The sequence below is a fragment of the Bidens hawaiensis genome, unplaced genomic scaffold (assembly GCF_021521415.1).
Source record: "Bidens hawaiensis isolate Kalapana, Puna unplaced genomic scaffold, B.hawaiensis_p1.1 tig00014033_1, whole genome shotgun sequence".
NCBI classification, from domain to species: Eukaryota; Viridiplantae; Streptophyta; class Magnoliopsida; order Asterales; family Asteraceae; genus Bidens; species Bidens hawaiensis.
This window is the reverse complement of record NW_027492204.1, coordinates 4,698-21,641: the sequence shown is the minus strand read 5'-3', so window position 1 is coordinate 21,641 and position 16,944 is coordinate 4,698. Positions and strand designations below refer to the sequence as shown.

The window sequence follows — 16,944 nt, the reverse complement described above, 5'->3', positions numbered from 1 at the left end:
GAATACTCCAATTCCCATCCTTGAGCAGGTATTTTAACCTTAATGAGTGTACTTTGACTTATTTTCCTAATCTTTTGTACTCATACTTTTCCTTGTGACTTGCAGATAGCCGCGCTTGCTGACCAGCCCGATCTTGGCGCGCTAAAGAAATTACTTGATGAATGTGAAGGGACTGGTGGCAGCGATGATGGCGCGGGCAATGCTGCATCTGCTAGCGGCTCTGGCGTGGCCAAAGGACCTACCCCTGACACTATCGTGATAGAAGACGACTCCATTCAAGACGAACAGCTTGATTATGGTAAGTTTGGAGATGACGAGGTGCGGGCTGCGCCAGATGCTAAGGGAGGAGGTAATGATGAGGACGATGAAGAGGCTGATATTGATATAGAGACTTGAAAAGCCCTTCATGTTTTTTTTTTTTTTTTTTTTTTTTTGCAGTTTTTACCTCATCATTTGTAAATTTGTAAACTTCTATGTTTTGGAATGAAATTTTGTTTTTCCCTTATTCGCATCTTGCGCATTCCCAATTCATCTCTTTATATTGCATGTTTGTGCTCGTTGAATATAAGGTATGCTTACACATTGAAACTTGGACAAGGCTGTAAAGAAATTATTTTATTTAATCCCTAACAGTTGTCATATTTCAAGTTATTTTGCAATATTCTGAATATGCTGACACGTGCCTTGGCATTTCATTATTCCTCTTTTGCGCGACGTTATCGCACATTCATTATGGGGAATTATGAGTTTTTTAGCCTTTACGTGTCAGTATGTGTTACTCTGATATCCATTATAATCCCATGCGCGACCTCGACCTGAGACCTTAACAACTATGCTTTGGCATGTGCTTTGCCTTAGCTGTGCTTAGGTATTTTTATGGTCCAGCTGCGCAATACGTAGGATGGATGCTATGAGTAATTTGAGCTAAGGCTCATATTATTGGGCTAAGGCCCTGAGCTAAGGCTCATATTATTGGGCTAAGGCCCTGACGTTTTAGAGTTAAAACTCGTTAACGCGTTTGAGCTTGAAGCTCGCGCATGTATGTTTTACTTCGTTTTATTTTTAGTTTGATGTCAATACAATGTTGTCATATTGCTCAAAATTAATAAAGGGAAGTGTGAAACATGTATGCAAAAGGTAAGAGAACGAATAGCGCGTATCATTATTCATAATGGCTTAGAAAGCCTTGATTACAAACTTGACAACTTTTACATGAAACATTTTCTAAGCTGTGCTGCGTTCCATGTGCGCGGGATCTTCTTTCCATTCAAATCTTTTAAAGCGTATGCGCCTTTTCCCAATTCTTCCGAGACAATGTTTGGGAGGGGGTAACAATCTTTTGGACATGCTTTGTTGAGGTCCTTGAAATCAATGCACATTCTCCATGACCCATTGCTCTTCTTTACCATCACAGGATTGGCTACCCATGTTTGGTATCGTATTGGGCGAATGATATTTGCGCGCAGTAGATCTTCTACTTGCTCATTCATGGCCTTTGCCTTCTCATCTCCCATGACTCTTTTCTTTTGAGCGATTGGCTCTACAGACTTGAATGTGTTGAGAGTGTGCTGCGCCAGGTCTCAGGGAACCCCAGTCATATCAGAATGTTGCCACGCAAAGACTGACATATACGTTGTGAGCAATCTTTTCATTCTCACCCTTGTGTCATTTGATATCGTAGCTTCGATTGTGATTGTTTGTTCTGGGAATTTTGGGTTGAGAATCCATTCCTCTGGCGCGTTGTTTGCCACTGGAAGCTTCATTCTCCCCTCTCGAGGTGTACTTGTTACTGCGCATAAATGATCTCGATACACAAATGTTACTCCTGTTGGTGTTGGGAACCCCAACGCGCCGTGCGCTGGTGACGGTATGGCATTGAATTGGGCAATCGTTCCTCTACCCAAGATCATATTATGGCATGAGGTGGTGGGCAAGACCAAGAAGTTGACAATTTCAGCTCGCTTGTGCTTTTCATCCCCCATGGTCAGTTCGAATTGTATCTGACCTAGGGGGTGAATAATTTCGTTTGAGACACCCGAGATTGGTGCATTCACAACTTCGAGCCTTGCTTGATCTGCTGGATCCAACTTCCTGAAACATTGCTCATACATGATGTCTGATTCACTGCCGGTGTCCACCAGGACTTTTGACACCTCATAATGAGCGATGTGTGCAGTGATGACTAGGGGACTGCTGATGGACGGGCCTCCTCTGATTCTTGGGAAGATTACTTGTTGCTCGCGCCAATCCCCTTGGATTTGCGCGCTTCTCTTCCTCGGTCTTTGCCCTTGCCTTCCTCCTTCAGCTACACAGATTCTTTTGAATTTTTTGCTGGCTGAGGCTCCGTCTGGTTGTTCATTCTCTGGTCTTGGATTTTTTACCAGGTGAGCCAACTTGCCTGATTTTACATCTTTTTCGATCGCATCCTTCAAATGGTGACATGCATCGGTGTTGTGCCCTGTGGATTTGTGAAACTCACAATACTTGCCACTGTTTGATGGTCCCTCATGGAGTAATGGCCTGGGGCTTTTAAACTGGACATTCTCAGTGTTTAACACTTGCGAAGGCGTTTTGGTGAGGGGAGTCCATATTCTTGGTAGAGGTCTATTAGGCTCTCTGCCGCCTTCCTTCTTGTCACCCTCTCCGCGATTAAGAATGTCTTTTTGGGGCTGGGGTGAACTTTGCTGCGCTTGCTTTTCTGCGGGAGAATAATTGGTTTGTTGCAACCTGGACCATACAGAGTTTTGTTTGCCCCTCCTTTCATTGTTGCGTGGTGCCTCTGTTTGATTCCCTCTATCTCTTGCTCTGTCTTGGGCAATTTGTTTTTCATTTCGCGTGAAGACTCGCGATGCTTCCATAAGCTTAGCCCAAGTGGTTGGCATGCCTTCTCTGCTCATGAGAGCTCTGCGGAATTGATCACTGCGCGCACCTTGTATGAAGGCAACGCGCAAGAGTTGTTCAGTAATGCCTCCAATTGCAAGAGATTCCTGATTGTATCGAGTTATGTAGTCCTCAATGGTTTCATCATTCCTGCGCACGCAGTGCATGATGTCATCGGGGTCGCGCGTGTGTCTGCCGCTGCTGTACAAAGTGAGCCTGGAACTTTTCCAATAGCTCTTCGAACCCATCGATTTGTCCTGTAGGCAAGCTTTCGAACCAGACACGCGCTGCGCCCGTGAGGCAGCGAGCAAACATGTGACACCATGTTGGCATTGTCCAGCTTTCTAGGTTTCCAGTGTTGTAAAAACCTTGTAAGAAATCATCTGGATCTGTTGTACCATCGTACTTGCCTAAACCGCTTGTCATCTTGGTTTTGTGTTGAATGGGAGCCTTTGCAATGCGCTCAGTGAATTTTGAATGTTTTACCAAGATGGCTGGCCTATATGGTGTGGTTACGTCTACTTGCTCTTTCGCTTGTGGGTTGTATGGTGTGTATAGATCCATATCGGCTTTGGCTCTAGGTGCTATGTTCATGTGTGCGCGAAGCTAGAAACCTCCCGCATGAGTATCTCGCGTCTTCCTCATGCTGTGCACCTCTTCATCATCACTAATATCAGCGTGTTCGGTGTGAACATAATGACCGTCTTCCGGCGCGCGCGCCTTTTTTGTTGTTCTCTGAATGGTTTGTTTATCAAATGCGAGCCTTTGTGTTAAGTCGGCTAACTTTTTGTGTTTTACCAGCTCATTGTATTTGTCCATTAAACGCTGTTGTTCGTTTATGAGCCATTCTTTAGGGTCATTGGTTTCAACTTCCGGACCCATTGGTCCTTTTTGTTTTGCACCAGTCAGATTTTGGAACGTGAGATCGTCTGGAGGAGTTTCAGTCTGGCTATGAGGTGTTGTGATGAAGGGATGGTTACTGGTGGTGCGCGCAGTATCACGCGGCGCCCTCAGAAACTGATGTCCCTCATTAACATCCTCAAGCTCATTATCCTCCAGAACTTGATCGCTGTTTCGAACACCGGAAACCATGGTGAAGATTTTCAGAGAAAATTGGTGAAATAGTGGTTTTGTTGCCGTTGTAACAGGTGATGGCGCCAATGAAGAAGCGTGGATCGACTTACTAGTATATGATCAACGTTCCTCGGGTATGAGTGTGCTATATCACCGATGGTTTTCCGGAATATGAGTTCTTCCACCTACAAAATAAACAGCACCGTAAACTTATTCCTCAGAAAGGGACACAGGGGTCCTCTTTGGGGTAACCCTCCGGTGTGAGAATAAGATATTATAGGAGAAGATAATAAGAATGTGAAAGTGAGTAAGGACTTAGAATATATTTTCTTGCTTACCTCCCACTGTGGAGGTGGTGTGGTATTTATAGTATTAGGGTTTCCAATGATTGGGCTCAGACCCAATTAGGGCATTTTTGGCCTCCTCCTATTGCTTCGCGCCACGTGTACTTAGGACACCTGGTGCTTTTTTATTGATTATTCTCTGACCAAGGTATTTCACCTGACCCATGTGCCATCACGTGGTAGCACATGGGCTTTGCTGAGTTGTCCATCCTTCATTGGCAGCTGTCAACATCAGCATATTCTTTATTCCTTAAAAGATACCTTCTGGAAGGTTGTCTGATGAGCACAATCATGATTGTCCTTATCCTGATTTGGATAAGGATGTGGTTGATTGTGTGCATGTGTGATATGCGCCTATCCTGGGGATGCGCGAGGTCTTCTCTTTATTCTCACGCGCAGATGTTTCATGCGCAGATGTGATATGCGTGAGCATGTGATGCGCAAGCATATGTAATATGCGTGAGCATGTGATATGCGCCACGCGCAGATGTGATATGCGTGAGCATATGTGATGCGTGAGCATATGCGATGCGTGAGCATATGCGATGCGTGAGCATATGTGATATGCGTGAGCATATGTGATATGCGCCACGCGCATAGGTTTTGGCTTTGTGTCTTCATGACATCCTGATTTCAAGCCTCTTGTCTATATCTTGTGGGTTGACTCGCCCCGCTCGATGTTAAGGCGGGTGCATACCTCTCTAAGTTACGATGTTGAAGTTTCACAAGCATTGACACCTCTTTTCCTAGCATACCTTGACGTGAAAAGTTTTTTTTTGCTTTTCTTAATGTACTGAACCCGGCAGTTGGGATCACTAGTGTCCATGGTAAAAGCTAGTTAATTAAGAGAAAGATTGAGGGTTAGAAGAATTAATGCTTATTTAATTAAAATATTTTATTTAACTTTGAAGGAGAAAATCGGAAACATTTACCCTCAGTATTATTGGTATGCTTCTTGTTCCTCATGAATCTTCGGAAGACATAAACTAAACCCACTATTATCATTATTGTGACTCACAATAACAATAACAAGTGGTTTTGTCATCTTCTTGCTTGAGTTTCTGCGTTCTAAAATACAAATAAGGGTGGGTTTATTAGTGAATAATCTATCTAAGGCTTTTAAAAAATAGAATAGAAAACAAGGTAATATTAATTATTTCAAACCTTGTGGTGCATGGTGAAACCCATAGCAAATTACGTCCCCTCTGCACATGGCCATACCCTCACCGAACTGAACGATGAATTGTAAATAGTGCTCTATTTTTCGTGAACTTATAACTATTATTATTATTGTTATTACACTTATATATATATATATATATAGGTTGCGGGACTAAATTCAGTAGGGTGAAAAAAGGGACGAGATGAATTAGGGTAGCAGGAAGAATGGCATCTTGTGAAAAGGAGGAAAGTAGAGATGATGAGGATAGTATGAATGCCTTGGCCGTGGGTGTTTATATACACAACAACAATTATTCAACTTCACGGCTTCAAAGAAATAATAATAATAATAATAATAATAATAATGGTGATGATTCCCTGTCCAATAATTGAGTTATATCTTCCGACAATTGTCTTGTGGCCCCCAAACTAATATCACATCTCACTAGATAGATTGATACACTAATAATTCTTGTATCTTGCACACGACAAAAATGGTAGAATTACGGTATTACCCTGCAGGATCTGGAGCTTTATATGTAGTAGAATCACCTGCACCACGATCATTAGCAACTTATTAAAAATATGCATGTTTTATAGTCACATTTTTTATATAAAACACGATATTCACGGGTTTGGGTTTAGTCTTAATGGGCTTGCTCAGTTTTGGGTTGGACCACGAATATGCTTAGCTAAACAGGTTGGGATTGGGTCGACTTTATAGGTTCACGGGTTGACCCGTTTATTTTGAAAACGGTTGTTTGTCTTTGTTAGGTGTTTTATGCTAAAATTTGAAAGTTAAAAAGATAACTGACATCAACTATTGTCACTTAAAACACAATAATAGTCTTAGTTATAAATATATAGTTTTAAAGCATTAAAATGTAAAAAGAATATAATATAATAAATTCGGGTTAAACAAGTCATGTTTGTCACGACCCGCGAATAGTCTTGTCATGTTTGAGTTCATGTGTCTGACATAATATTCGGGTTGGACCAACCAACATATGAACACGACCCGTGTAGCACTCCAGGCCATGAATTTATTATATATTCAATAATAAGTAAAATTGGGTTAACTTTGGGTGTAATAAACTACTATTATTATCATGATTAAGAAGTTTTACCTTCTGAATTCTTGTATCCAATTTTTGTCAAGTCTAAACATGAATTATTCAACTTGTCTTTCGAAGTGGGTTTTGGGCGAATTGAAAGAAAGATTGATTGATTGAAGGGCTTACGAGATGAAATAATTGAAAGGTATTTGGAGGAGATAATTGGTGAAGAAGCATGTGGTATCATGGTGACTGTGTGACAAGAAACGAAGTGTAAAGTTGTGGATGAGTGAAGATGGGTGTGTTTTGATTTAAATGAATAAAAGTGAAGATAATTTTCAAAAATAGTCCAAAACATGAGAGAGAGAATTCCAAAATAGTTCAAAACATAAGAGGGAATCCCAAAATAGTTCACAAAAACTTATCTGCAGCGTGACATTGGTACTCGTGACGTGAGATTTGATTAACCACTCACAGTTTGACACGTGTAAAGGTAATGTGAAACTCACAACGAAATATGTTTGCGCCGATAGTTTTCAAGCCAAAATCATCTTCTGAAAAAAACCATGGTTTTCGAATGAAAGTTATCGGCCCCGTGAGTTTTCAGAAAAAGACGAAATTCGTGTTTTTTGAAATTTATCTACTCCGACGCATTTATGGTGAATTTCGTCTCCTACGTGAAATTTCAAAAAAGTTGCAAAAAAGAGATACTTTTGCAGTGAAGTTAGTCTTGTCCGATGATTTTCAAAAAAGTTTAAGAAAACCCGATAAATTTACAAGAAATTTTAAAACAACGATAATTTACTTCTGAATTTTATCTCCTCCGTTGATTTTCATTAAAGTTTTATAAATCCGAACATTGTGTATTTTAACCTTGTTATATTATGTTTTACCTTATATGTTCTTCCATTTCAACAAAAATCTCTTGTAAAACAATAAAATTTAAAAGAGATGATATAATTGAAGTTGTTGATATGAGAATTCTCTCTAATATATTTTATTTTATATTTTAAAACGGGTCAACGTCACTAAACTTGTAAACGAACTAAATGAACATAAATAAGGTCCCTTGTTTGACTCGTGATGGTTTTCTTAAAAACTTATATTTTCATAATTTCTTTAGAACGGTTTGAACATCTTTACCTGGCCGGAACTACCTAGTTTAATAGAATATAATAGTTATTATATACTCCATCATAATGAGTAATTAGAACACATGTTATACTTTATATGACATGGAACGAAATAATTTCGGCTATGGTTATTCATACACCCTTTTTGATTATTCATACACCCTTTTAACATACATTTAAACTTTATATACATCCTATAAACGGTATATGAATGACACATCCCATAATTTATCCTATAAACAGTGTATGAATAACGCATCCCATAATTTCTTAGTAAATGAGCTGTGGACTATGAAAAGTTGGTTTGGTGAGATGTAATGTTATTATCACTTTTGTTGGTGTGTGTGACTTGACCAAAGTTGTACCAGCAATCAAGATGTATAACTATTGATAGATAAAATATATTTGTAAGAAAAGTAATCGTATTTTATAACGTGGGCCTAATTCTTACGAAAAAAGATAAGTTTCATATTAAAATCATTAAAAAAAATGAGTTTCATATAAAAAATCATCGAATCTGACAACTCTCATTTCAATGTAAAAAAACATGAGTTTTATATTAAAATTAATCTTTTTCTGACAGCTCTATTTTTTATGCAAAAAAATAATTTTCATCTATAAACCATCGATTTTAAATAATTTATAACAAAATCTATCTTTTCTGGCAACTCTTCTTTTTATACAAAAAAAGATGAAATTTACCTGAAATGCGTCGGAGGAGATGAATTTCAAAAAAACGTGGAAACCGATGACTTTTGAAAACTCACGGGGCCGATAACTTTCATTCGAAAAGCATGGTTTTTCAGAAGAAAATTTTTGGCATGAAAACTATTGGCGCAGACAGATTTCGTTGTAACTTCACGTTACCTTTACACGTGTCAAACTGTGTGTGGTTAATCAAATCTCACGTCATGAGTACCAATGTCACATTGCAGATAAGTTTGTATGGACTATTTCGGGAATCTCTCATGTTTTGGACTATTTTGGGATTCTCTCATGTTTTGGACTATTTTGGAAATTATCCTATAAAAGTGATGTTAAATGAACCAACCCACCAAGATAAAAAAATTTTTTGGAACGACTAACTAAGTAATGCAGGGTACTCCGTACGCGACTCTCATTGGCTAAAGGTAGCCCGAGTCGGGACGGACAGAGCCCCTAGCAATCCACCTATTGAGGGATTGCCCGAAAAAACCCGACCCTCACGCTTGCCAAATGGCACGACAGCGAGGAGCCGATAAAACCGAGTGAGATCAGGACTCGAACCCTGGCAAGCTAGGGTCATCCCTCACATCTCTCATATAAATTGGTGATAGTGAGGTTTGAACCCCCTACCTCTCACTAGTAAAGTGAGTGCTACACCATTGAGTCATATCCAATTCATGTAAGTGCTCCACCAAGACAATATTGATGGCACGAAAAAACGTGGTTACTATTTATTATTTTTTTAAACCATGAACAACCATTTACACTGCATTATTAAGTTTTTTATTTAAGAATTTGAAAAATAAAAAATAATAAAAATTTTCTTTTTTCATTATTGAGTTTTTTTTAAAGAAAATAAAAAGAATAGAAAGAAAAATTATGGTTTTTTTCCTTCAAAACTTTCCAGACAAATATGGCTGGATTGTGAAGAAAAGTTTATAACCCATTACAAATTATTAATTTGCCTTATCTCAATTATCTTTTGCATGTTACTGTGAGGATATAAGTGTAAAGTTACAATGTTTTCCTATCTTTTCCTTCCAATCTAACTCAAGAATGTAATTAACACTTTTTTTTCTTTTCTTTTATTTAACTTGAGAATGTCTTTTAAGTGTATAATTTCTTTTGCATTATTCCCCTATCTAATCTTATCATTTCTTTTCTTTATATTTTAAATTCGAGAATGTAGTGTTAATGTTATTATACTAAGGGGTAAGTGGTACTTATGACGCAGATACGCTAATAGTAGAGTAGTAAGCAAGATACATGGTGTTTTATGTAACCAAGGTTCGATTCTCGCCTCCAACATAACGATGAGCATTTTGTCCAAAATACTCGTACTCGTACGCGTAAATGTACCCGTACCGATATAGCATATTTGGTACAGGTATTGGTGCTCATTTTTGTTGAATTTCGGTACAGGTACAAGCGGGTACGATACGGGTGCGTTTGATATTGTGTACTTGTTTGGAATATATATTTGTTTAAATATGATTCTTCATATTTAATATATAAAATAAATCATCCAACCATGTTATTATTGAACAAGTACCAATTATTTTTTCAATATATATATATCTATTATAATAAAAGACTACTCATTCTTGCCACTTGTCAATCTCTTAGTCTAATAACCAAACGATATTTTTCACCCAACTTATATCAAAAAACGTCGGTTAACTTATTTGCAAAATAAACTACGATAATTTATGACACAACTTATGATTTCAATCAAGACATGCTAAAAATGACAAAACGTAATTAAACTTATTGTTGGCCAACGTTTTGTGAACGACCGACCCAAAAATTTGAACGCCGAAAATAACGGGACCCCGTTGTCAAAAAATCCTGGGTCCGCCACTGGTTGTTGGCCAACGTTTTGTGAAAACGCGGGGGGTACACCGCCCCCCCCCCCCTGCGTTATGTTGATTTTTTTTTGTGCGTTTTAGATACAACGCGGATATGGAGGCTTTATGACTCTGGAAACACCGCCCCCCTCCAAGTTATGGAGGCTTTATGACTACACTTGTTTTTTGTACAAAACTATAACTCTGACTGAGCGCCACGTGGCGCATAACCCCTGGATGTGAAGCCATGGTCTTACAAAGAAAAAATGGTTGATACAACAAAACAAGCACATAGGACATGAGAAAGCTATTAAATGCTCAAAAAGAGTATAATTTAAAAGTAGAGTTAAAGAGTGTATGAGTGTCCTTAAAATGAAAAAAGAAAAAGAACAGTTGTACCATGTTATATAGAATCCACATTTGAACCTGAGTGGCTGGCAACATTTTACCAAAGGGTACCCCCAATAACTTAAGGAAATAAAAAGTGGAGACGTTGAGTTATTTAAGTTATGTTTACTAATAACGTTATCGCTTCTCCCCGTATTATCCGTCATAGTGTCATTATCTCACCGACTAAACACATTACAACTTTATGAATTTAATACACACTTAATAACAAATTTGTAACTTTTAATTCATATTTGTTTAAGTTAATTATTAGTTATTTAGTAGGGTGTTCAGAGTCCTCATACAACCGGTTGCACCAGGCGCCAAAAGAAAAAAAAAATTGTTTGGTAAGAGGAATTGTCAATGATTAGGTATGAGGGGTGCAAATGAGCCGAGCTGCTCGCGAGCTACTCGAGATCGGCTCGTTAAAAAGCTCGTTCGAGCCGAGCTTTATCGAGCCCGAGCCCGAGCTCAAGCCTAAAACTAAGCTCGTTTAATAAACGAGCCCGAGCCCGAGCTTTACTTATCGAGCTCGAGCCGGCTCGCGAGCCTAAACGAGCCTGCATTTATATAATTTTTTTAAAATATATATTTAATAATTATTAATTAATAAATATAATGTTATGAAAAAATAAATAAAAATAACTAAATAATATATATTCTTTTATACATAAAATTATAATTGTAAAAAAATATATAAAATAATTATAATTATATATATAAATAATTGATAAATAGTAATCGAGCCGAGCCCAAGCCGAGCTCGAGCTTCAAAATCCATTCAGGAGCCGAGCTCGACCTCGAGCTCTGTGTAAGTTAAACGAGCCGAGCTCGAGCCTAGTCGAGCTCGAGCTCGGCTCGGCTCGTTTGCACCCCCTAAGCACAAGTCACGCTTGGACGCATTCATAATGATAGGTAGCACTTGGCCTAATGCACATGCACCATTCATTGCTTTTGGAAATTTCTTTCTCCTTGTTTGCTGGAATTTTGTCCATCTAAAATACATATTGGGATAAGACACCATATACAAAATTACAAACTGAAGAGAGATCATATGTTTTTTATCGTATATAACTTGGATACTGTCACTGGCAAGAGTGACAGTTTATAAATCCATATATATATTTGTAACTAAGATTTTGATTAATAATTTCATAACCTCTTTATAATTTTGATAACATAAGTTCGAACTATATTTATAGAAACTTGGGAAAGGGCCCTTTCACATGTATGGATGCTTAGGGTAATAGAGGCGTCCTTCGGGTAGTTCATCGGTTTCATCAGCCACTTCTCCATCACCATCTCAAATGACTTGGCAGACTAATTTGGTTAAAAAAAATCTGAGTAGTAGCACTCGAATGTGAAGCATGTGTGAAAAAATGAATTGGGTACTTCAACACCACCCAATATAATTTGGATTTTTAGCTATGAAATTTGGTAAAAAGGGAGGCGTTACGCTTTAATTGGTTCTTTCAAATCGGGTAATTTAATTACTTCTCCAAGCACTCTAATACCCTTACAATAGAAACATTAAAAGCTCAAAAATTGTGAAACAGCTACATAGGTATGGTCTTATGAGATCTGATTTGGAATAAGTTTAAGCACTTTCATAGCTATGAAACAGATATAGTATTAGATGGCAACTCGATTACTCAAAACATGCATACCTATAAACACTTACCATTTAACTTGTTTCTTATCATTGGGTAATAGAAGATCTATTAATCAACTAGAACTTTATATTTTTTATATAATTTTTCTTTCGTTAATAAAATTATATAAAAATTAGAATGATAAGAAATTGCTTAAGAATCCAATAGGTAATCGTTTGCAAACAATCGGATATGTCTGATGATAACAACAGATAATTAGCAACCAGATACCCACGTGAAACATTTAGGTCGAGCATTATACACATTACAATATGAGACTAATATTACCAATACCGCTATCAATCCAAACTTATAATATACCATATATGTGATTATACCATATATGAGATAAAAGAATTTTTTCTAGAAGAATATAGAACTTTCAATAAAATTATTTTGTAAGCAATTATTGTATGATAGGGACATGCATAATGTGGAAGAGTAATGCATTGATACTCTAACCTGATTTGATGGATACCAATCATACAACAATAATTCATGTCCTACATACAATTCATTGCTTACTAGACCTACTCCGAGTCAACTCAGACCTATAGCGAGTCGACTCAACCGGGCCAACTCGGTGCTTAAACCTTCACATCAACACCAGTGTTATGATCATTACCACCATCATCATCTACTTGACCACATTCCGAATTCGAGCTCGCATCCATATCCTGCTCGGGCGAGTCAAGCTGCACACACTCAGCGACCGAGTCACACGGTGAGTTGAACCCCGAGTCATAGCTTCTATTAGACGGTGTCAAGTCTCCTCTCTTCACCACATTAAACACGATCCCGTTATGTATCCTCTCCGGCTGAAGCAAATCGCCTGTCGCCACTGTGATGCTACCGCTACTGCCACCAGTATGAACCCTTTGATCGGCTTCGGGATCTAAATTTCTCTCAGGTGGGACCACCCGCAACTTGTTCATTTTGGACTCGTTACCGAGGTTCTGAACGAACTCAACGAACTGATCAGCAGATGTCGTTCGCATCAACGGGCCGCCTGATCGCGTCCACGAATTCAACTCTGCGGTCTCCGACTCGCTATCGCTGCCGTCATGTACCCGGTTGTGGTGCCGCCAGTTCCGGCCACCGTAGTGGAGTGATGTGGCGTCGACTAAATCTTCTTCTAATGAACCCGTTGAATTCTCTCGGGCTATACAGTTCCAAGACGGGATTCGTTTTGAAGCATTAAACCGGACCGTGTTTGGTCCACCGTGTGAGGCTGCAGCCGCACGTTCTGCACTTCGTTTTTGTCGACGCATGTGGTTTAGAATCGCGACACACTCGTCGAGTGCGAGCTCGATCCCGCAGTTGGCTTTTATGGCTGAAAGCTTCTCCCATGTGCATCTACGACCTTGATTGGCGGCTTTTTGAAGTTCTATATGAGATGGGTTTTGTATGATCTTCGAGTACTGATAACAGAAACAAAAATTCGGAGTTATAATTTATTCTAGTTTTATAAAATTAAATTATCACTCATTACAATTTTGTCTAGTTTTATTATTTTTTAGGTCCAACATATTAATGTACACATTTGTTATGTTTGTTTATCTATGCACAGTTATCTTCGTTCGTATGTGTTTGTTTACGTTCGTGAACCGTTCGTTTCTGCTATTAACAAACGAACATAAAAGAACACGAAGATAGTCATTTAGTAACGATCTAGCACAAACAAGAAATCTCGTTTGTTTTAACTGTTCCGTGTTTGTTCGTTTGTGCAGTTAAAAGCTAAACGAGCATGCTCAGTTTATGTTCCTCGGTTTGTTTACCAGCCTAAGAAAAACGAATAACTGGTTACCCAAAAGAGCGAACCAGTTGAGAAACCATTGTTTGATTATGACTTTTTTGACAACCGACTTTTACGGTTCGGTTATGGCTACATGTATATAAATAACCGAATAAACCAAACCGAACGGACATTAAAGCTAACCTTCATAAATAATATATTACATGTCGGAAAAGTTTTGTTAACTTTTATAATAAAACATATTGGTTGTCATCTCTTCTTTATAAATTAAAATAATTACTAATATACTATATATGACCCAAGATATAAGTTGTTTTATTAGTTGAAATTAGCTTGAATTCACTGATGGTTATTCGCATTAACCGAACCATCACTTTCCAGTAACCAAATCAACCCAACCGTTTATAACCAAAACTGATTGGTTATAAAAATCTAAACCCGAAACATTATTTAATTCCAGTTTAGCCCATAACCAACCCAACCAGACACATAACTCACCTGAGCTAAAGTTGCAGGCATAACGACAGTAACATCACCCTCCCAATCTTGCGCAAACAGCTTTGCAAGTCCACCTAACGGAAACCCGAGTTCCAAAATCTGATTACATCTGTGTTTCACTTCCATTTCAACAAGATGTGCAAGCTGCAACAACGTCCATATAACATATAAGAAAACAAAAACGAAAAAAGATTCAAACTTTAACACTAAAGATGTACTAAAACATACCTTTGCAGCAAAATTACCACCATAAGCTCTCACAAACTCTTTAAACCTAAGTAACGGTGCAATATGCGGGTTCGCTTGACTCACAATAAAATGATTCACATTAAACAGCTCTTTCAACTGAATCATTGGCAAATCAATCTCCAAACTCCCATCCCGCCACCTCCTAGTCGACGCCCCACTCGCTTCTTCCGGGCCCCACTGAAAAGGCGGGTGGTACGGTACAATCTCACCGCTTCTATCTTTTGCCATAAGTTCTTGAGCTTCAAAAAGGCCCGGGAACGCACACGAAGCAGTAACCGCGCTCCATATAACCACGTGAGGTGAAGTCAAGTAGTTTAAACATCTTGGTGGCTCGTGTTTTCGTGGCGAGCATACGGTTATCCCAAGAACCCGGCCCGTCATATCATAAGCTTCTTGAAATGTAAGGTTATTCGTTAAGTTTCTTAACAAAACTTGTAAATGTCTAATGTCGTGAAGCGCTCCTTGTGTCATAACGCGCTTGAAAACGTTAAAGATCCCGCCCATTTGATCGAAGAACTGCAACGAGTGCCACGAATCCTCGAAGAAACTTTGAAGCTCGGGCCACGATCGCGTCGCCACAACCGAACACATTATGGACCCCACGCTCGACCCAGCGATAATTCTCGGTAAAAGTTTATGCTCCACCAAAGTTTTCACCACGCCAACATGAAACGCACCGAGTGACGCACCACCGCTTAACAGCAGCGCGGTCCTACCAAACGCATGCCTCGTCTCATGCATAAACGCGAGCTTCTCTTCTAAAAGAAGCTCATCAGAATCCGAATCACAAACCATTCTTAACTGTGTCGAAACCTCATCAATATACTCTTTAATCAACTTCGGTACTTGATGTCTACCTTTATGAAGCTCGGGATTACACATATTTCCAAGGTTCCTAATCAAATCAGCCCGCATACAAAAAATAATATCTCTAAGCGAACCCTCTTGACGCCTATGTCTAAGTTCTTGCAGCTTATTCCTAACAAGCTCAACATCATAAAGATCATGTTCATTCAACTTAGGCGTCTCTTTATCCAACATTTTAGCAGCATGCGCCCATTCCTCATAAGTTAACGCCGCCCTCATCATATTCCTCCAAAACTTTCTTCTATACGCCATTTCGGCTTTTAATCTCACGTTCGTGTAACGCTTTAACAAAAACGCTATTATCGTCACTAATAATAATATCCCTTGAGGGTTTCTAGGGTGCAACCATGAGATAACAGGCGTAACGATATCCGAAACACTAGTTCTAACTCTATGGAGGTAATATAACAATACAGTAACAATCTGATGCCTTAAATGCGCTATTGACTTGCAGAACAAAACCCGAAATGCTATCGTCCGGCCGAATACAGTCGACGGCCCGATTAAAAACCGGTCCACCGCCGCTTCACTACTTATATCCATTTCTTAAATTCGGATCTTAAATCAAACCCTTAAATTTTAACTATTTATTATAATCACTCAAATTCAACACCTGATTCCACCGATAACACGACAAATCGAATCGACGAAAACTGCGAAATGGGTATGAACAAAACCCTAATCTTAATATGATCCGACTAAAATTTGTTCAAATTGAGTGTAATTACTAGGATACAATCAACAGATTGATAATATATTACAACTGGAGATGGTAATTAGTACCTGATTTCACCGATTACACAACGAATTGAAGAAAACAGAGAATTGGGAAAAAACAAAACCCTAATTTAGAGTGAAATTGGGTTAAAGGGTGTGATAGAAATGAATTGAATTGAATGGTTATGGATTAAAAGGTTGAAATTGATGATGAAGGTATGGGATCTGAAGTCAAGTTGATGTGATGATCAAGATAACAATATATATGTATATTATAAGTATATGATGATATGATAAGATTAGATAGATGGATACACACGTTTATATTGTCAAGTTTTGAATTGATATGATTATAATATTTGAATATGTGGATAAGAGGAGGTAATGTTTGCGTCATTGGTGACTGTGTACAAGATGATGAAGGAATTGGTGCCCAATTTTGAAAATTGGAGGGTGATTTGTATTGGTCTAACTTAGGGCAAAATTGGGGATTGGGGTTTTGTATAATTAAGGGAATTTGGATAGGGTTTGGTGTTTTTGTTATTGCTACGTTTTTAATCGAGTTTAGGACACGTGTTTAGGTGTAAGTTGAGCTCGGGTTTGGGTGTATAGTTAGGTG

At 38.5% G+C, this 16,944-nt stretch overlaps 1 protein-coding gene across 2 annotated transcripts; it reads right to left on the bottom strand.

The window, feature by feature from the left end:
* Nucleotides 1-12,564: 12,564 nt before the first annotated feature.
* LOC143545740 (triacylglycerol lipase SDP1-like) lies at nt 12,565-16,647 on the bottom strand. 2 transcript variants are annotated; one of them, XM_077037567.1, is made up of 3 exons: nt 14,721-16,646; nt 14,493-14,636; nt 12,567-13,659 (listed from the first exon to the last, which is right to left on the bottom strand). In XM_077037567.1, exons 1-3 carry the CDS (start codon nt 16,149-16,151, stop codon nt 12,826-12,828), a joined length of 2,409 nt encoding a protein of 802 aa, XP_076893682.1. In that variant the 5' UTR covers nt 16,152-16,646; the 3' UTR covers nt 12,567-12,825. The 2 variants fall into 2 exon arrangements, with proteins under 2 accessions (XP_076893681.1, XP_076893682.1); XM_077037566.1 differs by having other exon boundaries at nt 12,565-13,659; nt 14,493-16,647.
* Between the last annotated feature and the right edge of the window lie 297 nt (nt 16,648-16,944).

What these genes read in the sequence shown, in the direction of transcription:
- LOC143545740 (XM_077037566.1), bottom strand. Translation starts at nt 16,151, where the DNA reads ATGGATATAAGTAGTGAAGCGGCGGTGGACCGGTTTTTAATCGGGCCG. An exon ending in TGCCTGCAACTTTAGCTCAG is followed by an intron (nt 13,660 to 14,492) that starts GTGAGTTATGTG and finishes TTCTGTTATCAG; the next exon opens with TACTCGAAGATCATACAAAA.